The 17,542-nt window shown below is 38.0% G+C and overlaps 1 protein-coding gene across 1 annotated transcript in view; it reads left to right on the top strand.

The window, feature by feature from the left end:
• UBL3 (ubiquitin like 3) overlaps positions 1-17,542 on the top strand; it is a 64,554-nt gene that overhangs the window by 36,911 nt on the left and 10,101 nt on the right. Inside the window, exon 2 of the mRNA XM_049647417.1 lies at positions 16,546-16,654. Coding sequence (XP_049503374.1) covers positions 16,546-16,654 — 109 coding nt within the window. The remainder of the gene's footprint in view (positions 1-16,545; positions 16,655-17,542) is intronic.

Here is a 17,542-nt window from a genome sequence, read left to right as displayed (position 1 = left end):
AGGCGCCCCAGTATTTGCTAAATTAAAGCCATTTGTCATAGAGCTGTTCCTCGAAGGCATTAGATCCTGTATACATAAAAGCTTATGTGTAAGTATATGGAACCAAAATCCCTAACTCCGATCATGAGTGAACAGCCTGAACACTCAAATGTGAAATGAATGGTTGCAGTGTTAGCAGCTTAAGACTGCCAAGGATTGTTGGCTTCAATAGGTAAGAACTGTAACAGTAACTTTGGGTGGAATCCTGCCTTTGTTATTTCATAGGCTTAATGCATTCAGTTCTTCCCCAAAACTGCTGCCAGAAAACATAATCAAATATATAGCCAATTTCATGATCTTAGAAACACATACTAAAGTGTACCTGCTGATTTCCCTTGATTTTGTAGGTCTTAAATATTTAAGCATTCACATAGTAGGCCAGCAGTAAGTGTCCAACAAATATTTGTTGCATGGATGAGCTGTAGGACAAGGATTAAGAATGGCACGGGGGAAGGGGGGTGGCACAGAATACCCAGGAAGACCAATTAGTAGGAGACTACTGGTAAGAGTCTAAACTAGGATGTTGACAGAATGGGGGCAAGGGGTAGGGAAAAAATAAATGCAGTAAACACTGCAGAAGAAAAATTAATAAAATCTGGTAACTGAGGAGCTATGGAAAAAATAGTTGTAATCAGATAATATTTTATTAATTTTTTAATTTAAAATTAAAAAACAATTTTTAAATTTATTTTGAGAGAGCACGTGCACAAGCCGGGGAGGGGCAGAGAGAGGGAGAGAGAATCCCAAGCAGGCTCCGCACCATCAGCACAGAGCCCCATGCGGGGCTTGAACTCACAAACTGTGAGATCATAACCTGAGCTGAGATCAAGAGTTACATGTTTGACTGTGCCACCCAGGCACCCCTCAAAATAATATTTAAAATCATATCCACTAGCAGCCTCCCTTGTTGAGGAATCTGTGTTCTTCGTATCTTCTAACTTTTTAAAAAATGTTTATTATTTTTTTTGAGACAGAGACAGAGCATGAGCAGGGGAGAGGCAGAGAGAGAGGGAGACACAGAATCTGAGGCAGCTTCCCGGCTCGGAGCTGTCAGCACAGAGGCCAATGCGGGACTCGAACACACAAACCGTGAGATCATGATGACCTGAGCTGAAGTCAGATGCTTAACCGACTGAGCCACCTGAGTGCCCCTCTTCTTCTCCCTTCTAGAATCATTATAGTATTCTCTACATTAACCTTTACAGGGTACCTATTTGTCACCTGACAAACAGAAGTAAGCTAGAAGGGTCAACACGCATATGGGTACGAGCGTGTGCGTGCGAGTGTGTGTGTGAGATGGAGGGTGGTAGCCGCAGTGTTAATAGGGAGTGCCTCTTAGCTTCGTTCGCTTCTGCAGAAAACTGGGGAAAAATAATCTTATTGTATTACCTAAAATATCATCTTTTATGCCATAGTCCTACTTTATGAAACTTTGAAGATAAAGTAAGGACAGTTCCTTAGGGATTAGTAATTTTTCACACACTAATGTCATGAATATTCTGAAAATAAAATCTGATCTAGGAAATGAAAGTGATAGGAACACCGTCATTAGTTCTTATAGTAAGAGGTCCACAGACTCATTAAATATCTTTCCCCGACTTTTATATCTGTTTTATGGTGTTAATTACTCTGTTATTGTTGATAGAAGTTAGCAACTTCTGAAATTTCTCACATATTCTGCAGGTGGTTATTTAATACACATGAGCAGAGGCTAGTTCACTGGTTTAAAAAAAAAAAAAAGCCTTGCTCAGCAGATAGTGCAAGTGACACTCAACTGCTCAAGTGAAGAGTTCTTTCTTCTGGTTCCTTTATAACCTTACACGACGTTTCTTTTTTGGGACAGAGAGAGACAGAGCATGAACGGGGGAGGGGCAGAGAGAGAGGGAGACACAGAATCGGAAACAGGCTCCAGGCTCCGAGCCATCAGCCCAGAGCCCGACGCGGGGCTCGAACTCACGGACCGCGAGATCGTGACCTGGCTGAAGTCGGACGCTTAACCAACTGCGCCACCCAGGCGCCCCACACGACGTTTCTTTATCTCGGAGCCTGAGTTTCTAAATTTGCAAAAAGCGTAATGTATTTGCAGCTCGGTGCTGGGGGTCCTTTAGTTCCTGAATTATTTGTCTGGCAACGATACTTCCTGATCTTTTCTTGTTCGTGTCTTCAGATAATTGTCTAATCTCATAACAATCTTTCCTGTTGATAAACATTTCTTCTTTTGCTGTTAAGTCATTTACTTTCTTCCAGGAGTTCATCTGACCTTTTCCTTAACTATTTCTTTGTGAACATTTCCCTTTTATTTATAATTGGTACTTTACTGCCCTGCAGTTCTCTGTTTCCCCTCTTGGAAACCATCTGCTATCATTTGTTTTGCTTTCTGTATTGTAATACTAAATGTTCTGATGTTGCTGGATTTATGTTCTGTACCAACTCTTTATGGACATTCAGGGTTTGTTTTTTTAAGATGCATTCATCTCCAGTGACGAGCATTCGATGATTATGTTAATTAACATTCTTAGATCTAACATTCTTGGATAGTATATCCTGCATAGATCTTATGCTGTGTTGTACTGAAAATCGTACTTAATATTGTATGCCGATGTTGATGCGTTTATCACATTTGCCTGTTTCGCTCCCTTTTTGTTATGTACAACTGTGCTGCTGAATAATTCGTCATCCTAATCCTAAGTGAACTGATAGATTATTTGTTACAGTTTCAAAATTTAATAAATAATAATTAAAGCATACTTGTATTCAAGTAAGAATCAATGGGTATTCCAGAGACAGTAATTTATAAATGAGAACCTCAGTATTAAGAGCACATGAGGTCATGGCTATCTGGGGCACCACTAAGTGACAGTATCCCTAGTCACAGGTTGATGCAAATTGTCTGTGCAAGCTGAATAGGACTGCACAGCACAGGCAGCCTGGAACAATCGGTTTCTTCATGGACAGACAAATGTATTCTTCCTAAATAGGAGAGCGTGCTATCACTTTTGAATAATGAGTTGACTGACAAACATATTGTAAAGAATAGAATGATTTTTGAATGTCTTTTTCTTTTTTCCCTTTTCAGGGCAACTGTTTTTCACTCTCACTGTGGTCTGCTTCAGGGTTTATATTGCAAGATAGTTGTGTGTGGAAAATAGTCTATCATCACCTAACTGTATAACAGTAAAAAATATTAAAATACACTTTCTTCTTGGTAATTGTTGGTAGATCTCCTTCGTGGATATACTGTTACGTGTACATTATTGAAATATTCTAGGAATGTTGTCTCTAGTCTGGCATATTCTAGTACATTATTCATTCATCTTCCAGTATATTATGTACCTACTATTTTTCAGGCACAGTTAATCATATGAGGTTAACTATGTGCATTAATTAAATATACATGTTTTTCTTCTTTTGATCTGAAATGAAGGTTTAACTGGGAAACACAAAACAGCCAAAGGCACCTCATCTCCACAACTGTGCTTATTGCTATGTTAGCAACTTCTGAGAGAACTATTAAGAAGTTTTAGGGGCGCCTGGGTGGCGCAGTCGGTTAAGCGTCCGACTTCAGCCAGGTCACGATCTCGCGGTCCGTGAGTTCGAGCCCCGCGTCAGGCTCTGGGCTGATGGCTCGGAGCCTGGAGCCTGTTTCCGATTCTGTGTCTCCCTCTCTCTCTGCCCCTCCCCCGTTCATGCTCTGTCTCTCTCTGTCCCAAAAATAAATAAAAAACGTTGAAAAAAAAAAATTTAAAAAAAAAAGAAGTTTTAAGATTGATTTTCCATCCTCAAAGACCATGATTTAATTGGAGAGTTAAAACATATATAAAATGTATCTTGCTACAATAAATGATAATAGATAGGATAACCTTATAATTTATTATGTAGATTAAGATACTTTTGAGAGCAAAAGGGAGCACTTTTCCTCCTAATAGTAATCCCACAACTGTAGATCCGAACTGTCCCAGATGAACCATGAACACATAGGGCCGCTCCGGCACATGCCATGATTGGATGGAGGCCCTGAGGGAGGAATGGGCACCGTCATCCAGAGTGGTCACAAAGGCTTCAAAGGAGGCATTAGAACTGAATGAACAGAATCAGGAATTCATTCTTACGATTCTTGGCAGGATAGAATTATAACGAATTTGGCTGGAATAGAAATTTGGGTAGGGGAAGAGTAGTAATTGGATTGGACTGAGAAGTTTGGATTGTGAACCATGTGGTCTTGAGAAGTTACTTAATCTCAGTGTCCTAGTTTACCATCTACAACATGGAGGTGGTGTCTCATAGGGTTGTATAACCGTTAACTGTATACTTCATGCAAAGTACTGTATCACTTGTAAGTGATTAGTAAACGTTAGCTACCTATAGCACAGTGAGAAAATTTTAAGGTGTTGAAATTGTTTGGCAATGTGCAAGATGGATTAGGGGTGAGAGGCAGCAGAGAGAATTTGCAAGAGTTTAGGAACCCAGTAAAGGGGAAAAAAAAGCGCAGAGTAAATGACAACCCTGAGCCTTCAAGCCTGAGTAACTGGGAGACCAGGAGAGTTTAGCAGAAATGATAACTGTTATTTAGGAAGGAATAAGTTTAAACCTAGTCTTTGAGAGGACAACAGGCTATCCAATTAGAAATGGTCAGCTGACAGTTGGAGAAACAAAATTGGTGTCCCATGGAGAATTAGTTTGGGAATGTTCCGCACAGGTGACAGTTGAAGCCCTATCCACCCCCAGAGTGTGGGGAAGGTGTTGGGGAAAGAAAAGATTGATGAGGGAACCTCGGAAGGCCCATATTTGGAGTACAAGAGGAAAAAGAACAGCTAAAAGAGAGGGTCAGAGAAGCAGGAATAGTATTCCCCCAAGTATGTTTTACCAGACACTAGATCTGTGGGGGGTGGGAGGAGTTGGGAGGGGGGCAACAGGTCATATGGGAAAGAACATTGGTTCTGTGGTTAAATACTACAGCAGTCTTGGGTGAATTTGTTCACTGCAATTCTCTGGGTTTTTAATGTTAACACCCATGACAAATCTCCAAGATGGAAATGTATGAAGCAGTGTTTTGCAGATTCACTTGATCACTGAACTGTTTTTTTCTCTCAGAATCCTTCATGGAGGCCAGTGTTTCAGAAAACACACTCGGGGAATTACAGAAACCTAACGAGGAGAGGAATTAACTGTGTCACATGTTACAGAGAGACTAAGGAAGATGAGAAATGAGAAGAAGCCATTTGATGTTTCTTATTAGATGGTTGTAAGTGACCTTCAAGAGCACGGTTCAGTAGTGTGGCTTCCAAGGCAGATTCACAGGGAATTAAAGAGCAGAGTTAGTGATGAGGAAATGAAGGCAGTGGGTTTACATCATTCCACCTCTATGAATTCAAGTAAGAAGTGTGACTGATAGGAATAACAGGGTCATTAGAATGTTTACATATCCTACATATATTTTTTATTATGTATAATAAAATTCTTATATTTCTAAGTAACATGACCTTTTTGTTTAATGCTAATCATATGACATTAGAGCTGGAAGGGACTTGAATAGTCATCTAGGACAGTCCCTCAGAGAACCGTTTGTTTCCCTTTCATAGGGCAAAGGCACACATGAAAATTATTTTGTTTTCTAACCATAGTCATGGCATCAAGTCTAAGCCATTTTCCTCATTAAAAAAAAAAAAAAAAAAGTTTAGGGGCGTCTGGGTGGCTCAGTCGGTTAAGTGTCCAACTTCAGCTCAGGTCCTGATCTCACGGCTCATGAGTTTGAGCCTTGCGTCGGGCTCCGTGCTGACAGCTCAGAGCCTGGTACCTGCTTCAGATTCTGTGTCTCCCTCTCTCTCTGTCTGCGCCCCCCCCCCCCACTTGTGCTCTGTCTCTGTCTCTGTCTCTGTCTCTCTCTCTCAAAAATAAACATTGAAAAAAAAGGTTTGTGGAAAAATAAGTCTTTGCAATTGTGCATTTTTATTTTTTAAGTTTTTTTTTTAATGTTTATTTACTTTTGAGAGATCAAGAGATCATGACCTGAGCCGAAGTCGGACACTTAACCCACTGAGCCACGCAAGTGCCCCTTAGTTGTGCGTTTTAAGATGTTCATCTCAATGTGTATTGTAGTCTAATATTAAAGGCCATTTCTGGGTATATCCTGCCCTTTCAGCAGTGGTGCAAATATGTAATTCACAATTATACCGCAAAAAGGAATGTCACTCTGACATCCTCTAACAATAGGTATAAAATAGGTTATTTTAATTACAACTATTTCAACATTTTTTATGATAAAATATTATGCCATAACACTGATGGTTGATTTTTTATTATGTGCAAATCAGGTTCCACGTCAATATAGTATGTCTGACAAATTTGAAATTCAGTAAACCAACTTTTTCAGTGACCTGCTTATGTTAGCCCCACTGCCTCCTGAGGTGATTGAATGCTTTATCGCAAATCCTAAGTACTTATTATGTTTTGATCATCTTTGTATCTTCTGTGGCATCTAGCCTCGTATCTTGTTTAACAAACATTTGTGTGTTCAGTCTTTTGAAGTATCAGCTCAAAGTAGCTTTATCGGTCCCTCTTCCCCTTAGAGATTCACAAATTCATTTGGGCGTATGAATGACTCTGAGGAGTTTTGCAGAGAAGAAACTGAATTTTTAAAAAATATTTTTTGGTTTTTAGATGGTGGTAAAATACACATAATATTTACCAAATTAACCATTCTTATACTTCGTATAAAATGAAACACTTTATTGTATCAGAATTACCTAGATGAGATTACTCCCCTACTGTTTTATTATATTTCAATAATTTAAAACTTCAGAGGATCAAGATTAATTATTAATGGGAAGTTATTTTTTTAACAAACCATTGTCTTTGTGTTCTTAACTGTTCTTAAATGTACAGTTCAGTGGTATTAAAGACATTCATAATGTGCAACCATCACCACCATGCATTTCCAGAAGTCTTTTCATCTTGCGAAACTGAAAATCTGTAATCATTAAACATTAACTCTCCGTTACTCTCCCCACCAGCTCTTGACAGACACCTTGTTTGAATTTTTTAACCTGGCATTTCCAGATTTATTCTACAGTGTATAATATAGAACTCTTTTTCTCTTAACATTTACTTATATTCCATACAGGTTCTATCACTCAGAGAAACAGGATTAATTTTCAGCTACTATGGAGCAGATTAAGGAATATTTTGTCTCACAAGTTGTGTGAATCCTAAGAGAAGCAAGCCCTTCTGGAGTGGCTGTATGAATAAGACAGAAGTCCAATGTTGAGAAAGCTGTAGGAGGAGGTTGAGAGAGAGTTTGGGGAGACACTGAAGTATATGCTAGAACAAACCCTGACCCTGGAGAGAGAAAATCTGGGTTCGGCCTCTCGGGGCCTCTTTTCCCTTGTGCATTCTCTATCTGTGAACCAGAAGAATTCTGTACAAGTTGAATGATTGAGGAATATTGTGAAAGGCATAGTACTTAGAGTAGTGCTGAGAATTTGATAATAGCATAGAAGCAGCAAGGGAAATTGATACCCCAGCAGAAGGGCAGATGCTCACCTCACGGGGAATATGGCCAAGGCTCAAGCAGTGGCCCAGCCAAGACAAGTGAGTGAGTGTAGAGATCTAAAAGATTCATCCTGCGTCATACCTGGTTTTATCAGAGCAGCTGGGTGATTAGAGAGAAGAGAAAGTACTATTCAGGAGATACCAAAATAGGATGTGTGCTAGAACTACTCAAATGAGATACTACATGTAAGGAAAACTTCTGGTGCATAGTTGATACTCAGTAAATACTAATTTCCTTCCCCACGATTTCAGGCTATTAGCCAAAGAACATAAACCATCGGATTTCCACTAATGGGAGATGGGCAGAGAAAAGGAAGTTGTCATCCTCCTGAAATACGTGATAGATAATTTATAATATTATAAATACAGGAAAAGCTACTCTCTCCCTTCCCCAATGTCCTCTTTATCGCTTTGCCTTTGCCAGTTCCGTTTCTCCTATCTATAATTTAATATCTTCGGTGCTTGGTTGACAGAAACAGTTGTACTGAACTGTTGTTCTTAATTAAGTGAGTCCTAAGGCCTGAACGTCTTTCTCAAAACAAAGGTTTCCCTAGATACAAATCCAGTGTCCCAGAGAGACTGCTTTGGTTAAATTCAAACTCGCTATTTAGTCCATAGTATGTATAGGAAATTAGACCGCTACACTTGCATGTTGAAATCTCGTTAAAGCAGCTAGCTTGTATCCTACTGTCAGGTTTTAATGTGAAACAGAACCATAATTCATTTTCAGAACCAACATGTTTTCTAAGTTTACAGGATTTCGAACTTGAAAGATTATAATCCTAAGAATAATTTGGAAGGCTTTCTCAAGAAAATATGTTGTTCAGTCTTCTCATGGAGTTTTAATTTTACCAAGGTTTCCCAGACTTGTTTTGTACTCTATAAAGTATTTAAAGAAAGAGCATTGTATAGTTAGTATAATGTGATCTACTAAACTAACAATGGTTTTGATGATGACAGTGATAGATAATTTGTGATAATGGCTAATTAGACACTGACTGTGTGCCAGGCACTAAATGTCATATAAATTTTGAGCTACGTTATTTGATTCTGAACTGTGCTTACAAGAACCCAATGTGTTCTTTGTTTCTTCACTGATGAGTAAAAAAAAAAAAAAAATCAGTCGACATTTTCTAGAAAGCAAATAGGCTAATTTAATATTATTATTAATTCATTTGTATAGCCCAACGGTTTCTTGTGTTCAGTGCTCAAAAAATAATAAATAGCTGGCAGGTTCATATAATTTAAAAAGCATGAAATGTTGCTTTGGAATGTCGTTCTCCACCTACATTTTAAAATGAGTTAAGTGTTCTGGAAAATCACATGCCAACTAAAATGAGATGTCATGAAAGTTTACTTTGGAACTTAAACTGGAGAACTCTCTAGCCTCCCCTTTGCCTATGGTTCAGGGCAGGTAAGTGTTGTCACCTATAAAGATATTATATTCCGTGTGTATTAGAATCGACATCATGCTGAGTGCTAAAAAGAGTGTAGAAAAAGATCCCATAGTTTCAAGTCATTTAGCAGATCTCAATGTACCTTAGTTTATGACCCCACAATACAAGTAGATTCATAGACAAGAATTTAGGTGTGTTTTCTTAGAGGTAAAAATCTGTTTCCTTGGATGCCTTAACTTCTCCACAAATAGGACTTCTGCTTCATTCCAGTGGGGAATAGGAACGCTTTCTTGGCTTCTCTAATTCTATTTTGAATTTTTTTTCTACTGTTTTCTTCAAAAATTTTGTGTCATTGCTCAGGAGGATTTATTTATGCCGTCCCGCCTTAAACACATTGAAGCCAGAGCGTGTGGGGCTTGGGGTGGGGAGCATAGGGCACCCAGCGTTCTACACACAAGGGCCTTAAGCAAGTAAGAACTTGGCAGTTTTGAGGAGCTGAAAAAAGATACCTGTGGTCAGAGCATAGGGAGGGCAAGAGTAGTTAAGATGATGACCAATAATGGAGACCTTGGTAAGGAATTTGCCGCGACCACCTGGTTCACTTGACCCGAGGGGTGAACATCAAATACTGGGCTGTTAGCACACCCCGGTTCAAATCTCAGTTTACCCACTTATTAAAGTCTCTAAATGCATTCCCACAACTCTAAACTGGGAGTAGGAAGAACTGCTTCAGAAATGGGCTGGGTGACGAGTAACTAAGTGCAGTACCCAAAATATAATTAAAGCCACACAATAAATGGCAGGTGTTAGCATTTCTACTCCTTTATTCACTGTACCGGAAAAAAAAGACCCGACTCTGGAATGTCGGATTCCAGGTTCTCCTTTTTGTTTTTAAAATTAATTCAGCTAATATTTATGAGCACTTAAATTTTACATCCTAGCTACCCCTCTCCCCCACAATGATGTCTCTCATAGTTTCAAGGTTATGAAATCCTCAAAGGCTTTCATAATAAGTCTTTTGTAATACAGACACCAAGCACACTGTCTGTTTCAGAAAATATTTGAAGAAATGAACAACTAAAAGCAAGTTTATGAAATATGATTACCATAATTTAGCACTGCAGTTGTGTGAATAATTTGTTTTAAATCAGTTCTATGTAAAAAAAAAAAAAAGAGCACATTTCTTCCTCATTCCATTTTTCTGTAATGTTTAACAGAAATCCAGAATATACCATTTATAAATCTATAACTCTAGGAAAAAGAAAATATGCTTATCTATTTTAAAATTTATACATTGTCTTAAAATAAGTCACTGATAGACTTACATACTTTTTTCTAGATCAAGTAGCTATTTTAATACAGTATTAATTTTTAAAAAGCATTAATTTGTCTTCAAATGCAAATAAGTAAAGACAGACATATAATACCATATACATTTTTAGCAAGCTGAGTGCTTAGTTTAAAAAAAATTTTTTTTAATGTTTATTTATTTTTGAGAGAGACAGAAACAGAATATGAGTGGGTTAGGGGCAGAGAGGGAGAGAGAGAGAGAGAGACAGAATCCTAAGCAGCCTTCAGGCTCTGAGCAGTCAGCACAGAGCCTGACGTGGGACTCAAACTCACGAGCTGTGAGATCATGACCTGAGACGAAGTTGGACGCTCAACCGACTGAGCCACCCAAGGTGCCCCTGAGTGCTTACTTTAAAAAAAATCTTTTTTTTTTTTTGGTTAAATGTTCTTTATTTTTTGTTTTGTTTTGTTTTGTTTTTTTCAATATATGAAGTTTATTGTCAAATTGGTTTCCATACAACACCCAGTGCTCATCCCAAAAGGTGCCCTCCTCAATACCCATCACCCACCCCCCAAAAAAATCTTATTTTGAGATAATTATAGGTGTGCATGCCCATGTAAGAAATGGTACAGAGGAATCCCATATTCCCTTCACCTGGTTTTCCCTGATGGTAGCATCTCACATAACTGTAGGACGGTTATCACAGCAGAAAATGGACTCTGATAAAATCCACAGACTTTATTCAGATTTCTCCAGCTTTACATGCACTCATTTGTGGGTGTGCGTTTGCGTTTAGTTCTGTGCAGTTTTATCACATGTGCAGATTCATGTGACCACTCACCGCGGTAAGACACAGAACAGTTCCATCACAAGCATCCCTTGTGCTTCACTTTTATAGACACAGCCACCCCTCCCCCTTCTCTTCCTAAAACCTGGCTACCACTAATCCGTTCTCCATTCCATAGTTTTGTCATTTCAGGAATATTATGTTAATGGAATCGCACAGTCTGTAACCTTTTGCGGTTGGCTTTATCTACTCAGTATAATCCCCTTGAGATAAATTGAGAGCTTCGGGGAAAAAAAACTGATTTGCAAAAAGAAAGTCTAACATCTCTCCACTGGCCACTTGCTTGCCCTTGAGCAAAAAGGGCAGGAATGAGCACTACAAGGGCTAAGGTTCCTCACTTGAACGTGCAGTACCCCAGTACTCATTGTATTCTTCCGAGACTCAGAGGAGAAGTCGGGAACTTCTTTTCTGGTGAACCTGTTGATCTCTTGGTAGAAAACAGCCCTATTTCTCTTAAAGGACATGGTCCATCTCCATAGTTGTCTGTCTTATTTCTAAAGACCATTCCAATTAATTCCATCTTCCATTCTCCCTGTTTACTTCTCTACGTTTTTTTCATCCTGACCAATTGAATACAAATTGTTGTGTGAATTAAGTTCTAGATGTGGTTTCTCCAAAGTGCTGTAATCTGACAAATAGGATGACAATTTGACTAAAACCTTTTTTTTAACTTGAAATTACATACATAGAAGAATCCTTATCATTTCCACTGGCCTTAAAGAAAATGATCGTGGTAGCTACCTCACTAATAGTCTTGTTTTGATTTGTTTTGCCTCAAAAATAATTATGAAATGTATCACTCATTTGGATATCTAAACGCCATCCTTGGGGATTGTATGACATGATAACTCCATCTCATGAAGTCATTCAGAGTCCTCATTAACAGTTTAATTTTTAGACAAGTATGTACATGTGGTATATCACATTTTAAGCTGTAAGTAAGAGGTGTTTTTTTTTTAATTTTAATGTTTATTTTATTTTTGAGAGAGAGACTGAGCACAAGCAGGGGAGGGGCAGAGAGAGAGGGAGACACGGAATCCGAAGCAGGCCCCAGGCTCCCAGCTGTCAGCACAGAGCCCGACGCGGGGCTTGAACCCATAAACCATGAGATCATGACCTGAGCTGAAGTTGGACGCTTAACCGACTGAGCCACCCATGCACCCCAAGAGTTGTTTTTAATCCATGGTTGATGAGCCAAGAATCCTACTGCTTCACAAGCGAAAGTTCTTTTGAGGTACTGACTTAGCTTTTCAAAGAAGTAAAACGATCTTTCATTAATAAATATTTAATTGGAACATAATCTTTGAAAATTTTTTTTAGGGGCGCCTCTGTGGCCGTCGGTTGAGCGTCCGATTTCAGCTCAGGTCATGATCTCACAGTTTGTGAGTTTGAGCCCCTCATCGGGCTCTGTGCTGACAGCTCAGAGCCTGGAGCCTGTTTCAGATTCTGTATCTCCCTCTCTCTCTGTCCCTCCCCAACTCATTCTCTCTCTCTCTCTCTCTCTCTCTCTCTCTCTCCCTCCCTCCCTCCCTCTCTCTGTCTCTGTCTCTCTGTCAAAAATAAACATTTAAAAAAATTAAAATTTTTTTAATCTTTTTTTTTTTTTTTTTTTTTTGAGAGAGAGAGAACGAGAGCGAGCATGAGCTGGGGAGGGTCAGAGAGAGAGACAGAGGCATAGAATCCGAAGCAGGCTCCAGGCTCTGAGCTGTCAGCACAGAACCCGATGCAGGCCTCCAACCCACAAGCTGTGAGATCATGACCTGAGCCGAAGTCGGACACTTAACTGACCAAGACACCCCTGGAACATAATCTTTTAAAGGAAACTAGCTCACATTTATAGGAATGCCCTGCATTTACTGACAGTAGCTATAATTAACATTATTTATCTGAATAAGCTTGAGAAAATTTTTACTATGATAGGAGTAGTTAACTACTGACCCAACTGTGTATCCAGATGTTTATCTGGGTGATTGCTTTCAAGACTTTTCCTAAAAAGAGACTATGGGATTTGCTGTTTTTCTCCATTGGTATTACAGTCCTAAGATACACTTGACTGTATACTGAGGCAGACGGAAGCTTCTAGTCTAGAAGCAAGGTCATCACATAGAGAAATAAGCGTAAGAACAGATCTAGACTCATCCATTGACTTCCGCGTCAGTAACCCAACCTTCAGCCTCTTTTGAAAATTGGGTACAATATACATGTTGAATATGGTAGATCAGAATTAATTTTATTTTTTGGAAATGCCTTACTAACTGACACCATTTGTGTAAACTGTGGCACGTTGCTCACAGTGACGATCCAGAGCCTGACAAATTGAGCACAGAGGTGGTCACGTGTTGGAAGTATCCGTATGTCCATAGGACTACCAAGAAATGATTATTATCCATTCTTATTCTCCATACCACACTGGCCATTTGATAAAATGCCCAGAACGCTGAGGCCTGGATTTGAATCCTAGTGCTTGACTTTTCCAGTATATTTCCACTTGGATCTCGAAACTGAAGAAACTGAACTATTGGTAAACAAATAACGCATACTGTATGCCAGGCATTGTACCGGGCACTGGAAGTGTGTTGGGCAACGTGTTCCTTTACTCGGCAACTTAATTTTGTGAGTTTATTGCTGTTATTTTTAATTTGGGACATAAACTTCATTCCTGAAGCGGTCTTTAACTGTTATTGTCAGTTTTAGATAGTTTTAACTATAAGATTTGATAAGTTCTAGATTTATATATTTAGACAGACTTAGAGTTTTTCATATTCTCTTTCTTCCATACCCACAGAGGGGATTAGGTTCTCTCTGAGGTAGATTTTGAAATCTTACCTTGCTTTTTGTTCTGATTTTGTAGCCCAAAGCCACTTTGAGACTCTACCATGAGTTACAAACTGAACTGATTTCTGGGAGCAGGCGGGTATCTTAAGGGCATGAAGCAGGCCAGTGTGAATAACCAGTAGGGCTTAGTAGGCCTGTGTCAAACTGAAAAGTTTATGTCAACCCATAAACATTAAAAAAAAATTTTTTAACCTGTGACAAACACAGCTAGAGGCCAAAAGTTTCTAACATTCTGAAAACTTATATGCACACAGATTCTTTAGACCATTGATTATGAAGCAAAAGTGAAACATCAGTTTGCTGGTGACAGTGATTGGTATCAGTTTTAAAAAAAGAAATGCTGAGAACTTTGCTGCATGAACCCATTGAGTGTTACGTATTTATGCGGGGGTGTGTGTATGTTATTTTGTTTAATCTATTATGGACACCTTTCCTGGTCAAATCATATAGATCTATATCTCATGTTGTTTAATGACTGCAGATTTCCATAGTAAGGATGTACTATCATTTATTTTCCTGTTTCCATATTGATGGATATTAGGGAAAATCTGAAGTACGCTTTGACGTTGTCTTTACAGATCCTAAGGAGTCTTTTTTTCCCTTTTTTCTTCGTTATTTTTAGACATTATAATTTGAATAAAAGCCCAGTAGAAATTAATTTTGAACTTAAAAAGATGATTCTGAGAAAAAGTAGATTCATATCATTTACATAATCTTTAGGAGGCTTGAATTTAATTATCTTTCTGGTTAAACACATGTGGCTGAGCCATTATGAGGGGCATAATTTCTTGGGCATTAATGACTGAAGGGCTCGTATACTATTGTAGAAGTGGGAAGCCATTGAAAGTCTCCATATAATTTCAAAGTATAGTGTATATTTATCAATATTCACATATAAAGAGATTGCTATGAGTAGGGCATCTCTGACAACTAAAATTCGTATTATAGGCTTGTTGGGTTTCTTGCCTTAAGAATCACTCATTACTGATTTGTTATAGGAAATAAATATGTGGTGCTGTCTTAAAATGTAATCATCCTTACAAACTATTATTGAATTATTCAGATGGAACTTGAATTTACTTGTTTGCTGCAGTGTGATTTCATCAGATTTCTTCCTATATTAGGCTCTTTGGTCTAATTCCATTCTGGTTAGGAAAGGCGGCAAGAAATTCTTACTGAACATATAGAAAGAGCTTTTCACCTGGAATATAGATTTTTCTCTGATCTTCTAAAAAACTTTTTTTATGGAGATACAATGCACATACAGTTAAAATACAATTTCTAATATTGTATCTACCCCATGGGATCCAGCCACATCCCAGTGAATGAGGAATTGTTTGTGCAGAGCATTTTTCTAGAGGAGTTATTTTATAACTTTCAATACTTTTTCAAAGTGCTGAGGCACTGGGAAGTGGCATTGGCCACGGTGGTGAGAGATAGTAAATCAGTGACCTGGTATCTTTAATGGGACTGTGTTAGGAGCCAATTTATTCATTGTAGACGTGGCCATCTTCAAGATGTTCTGGTTTTTTGTTTTTTTTTTTTTTTTTAGAGGAAAAAATATTGGTAACTGAAGAAGAGAGCTTGGCTAACCTGGGACTGGGTACAATCAAACCAGTACAATGACGTTCTCTGTTCTTTATATATAAAGCAGCTGGGCCGGTCCCAGGACTCCGCTCTGGAGTAGGCCCAACTTTGGGGAAGGTCTTATTTGCCCTCTTTAACAGTCCCAGAAGTACAGAAAACCCCACCTGCATTTCCGTAACAGAGAAATGAGTGATACCATAGTTTTTAAAAATAACATCAAATTAATTCTGGATAGCGAAAAAATATTTTTAAAAATGAACATTTAGAAATGTGTTACAAAAGGTATAAACAAATATATTTCTTTGGAAATGTAAATTCATTGGATCTCAAAAACTTTAATTCCTTTATTTATTTACCTTAGTTTATTCACTGAGCATGAATTTATGGCCTTTGTCACACATAGCTCCTCCTTTACTGTCCCCAAATAAATGATTGCGTTTGGGATTGATACAACTACTATTATTGATTCCTCCTTTAACCACTGTAAAGTCTTTATTGTTTCTGGTTAGTTTGTTTAGACTTGAGTGATTTTTATAGGCTAAAATGCTATGTATAATTTATTGTTCCCTCCTCATTTTTTCTAAGAAGTAGATTATCAACTAAATTTTTTTCCCATTGAGTGATGTGATCTGCAAGGTCAGCACTTTTGTTTTTCAATGGGTAGTATGTATATTACAGCAATAGTGATAACATATAAAAGTCCAATTCTGAACATTGTTAGAGCAATTAAATATAAAAGTATGATGAATTTTGGTTTTCCTTTGTTCATTTATTAAGGCAAATATATCTGCCCCCATACATAATAAATAAAATAATGGAAATAAAGTCATATGCGAAATTCCCATTCTTTAAAAAAAGAAAGGCTTTATAGAATTTAAGTAAAACCCAGAAAATGGCATTTAGTAATACTTTAGAATGTGATTGAAATGAAAAGCCTAGAGTCATATTTTTACTTTAAAAATTTCAAGATTTATATTAAAAGAATCATTGTCTTCTTTCAGATAAATTTGCGCCTCATCTTGGTAAGCGGGAAAACAAAAGAGTTCCTGTTTTCTCCTAATGATTCTGCTTCTGACATTGCGAAGCATGTGTATGACAATTGGCCAATGGGTGAGTGGTGTTTTTCTCTTGAGAATGAATAATGTTAATTCTTGATACCCTACCTTGTTTCACAAACATTTTGAAAAAATTAGAAAGATACAAAAGAAGGACAAATAATTGAGGGTATCAGCCTTCAGCGTTAAAGGGGAAGGAACACTGTGTTCATCCTTAGGTTTTGCTCTCCTGCTACCTCATTGCAAAATGGGGAAGGAGCCAGTTTGCAAAACCCCTGTTTTTGCCTCAGAACCATTTTAATGTAAATGAAAATTAGTTTTTAAAAGGAAAACACAACATAGCTAACACGTGCGCACACTTTCATATCAGTAAATCTATTTATACCAGAATACAAAGTAAGAGGAAAGAGAAACAAGGTTTTCAAAAAATTATAATGCATTCTCATTGTTCTATCCTATATGTAACCAGTTTAACATTGAGTTTAACACAAAGTTTCTAATTCATGTCACTTCATGTGTCCTCTGATCTACAAGGGGCAAGAAGGTATAAAATCCATTTACGCATTGCATTTTCAAGCCAGTATCCATGACAAAACAAAATTTGAGAGAGGGGAGGTTGGTATTCCTTTCTTCTCTGATTCTTTTTCATGTAATGAGACTTTGTCTTGCCATCCTAAAGTGAGTCGTTAGCTTGTGTTTTTCCTTTGAACTTTGCCTCAGTCATCTACATCCTTTTTAGGGCATGTGTTACAGTGATAATGAAGGTTTCAGCTGATTCACTTAATTTTACTAGTGAAAACAATTTGGACTTTTAAAGGACAAGACTCATTTCAACAAAGAACACAGTGTATTCAAAATGAATCAATCAGATCAGTGTTTGTGAACCTTAAATGATATATGGAACTCCTTTAGAGGAAGAAAATTCCTGTAGATTCCCTAGTGC

The sequence above is a fragment of the Panthera uncia genome (genome assembly GCF_023721935.1).
Source record: "Panthera uncia isolate 11264 chromosome A1 unlocalized genomic scaffold, Puncia_PCG_1.0 HiC_scaffold_16, whole genome shotgun sequence".
NCBI classification, from domain to species: domain Eukaryota; kingdom Metazoa; phylum Chordata; class Mammalia; order Carnivora; family Felidae; genus Panthera; species Panthera uncia.
This window is presented reverse-complemented; position numbering and strand designations above follow the sequence as displayed.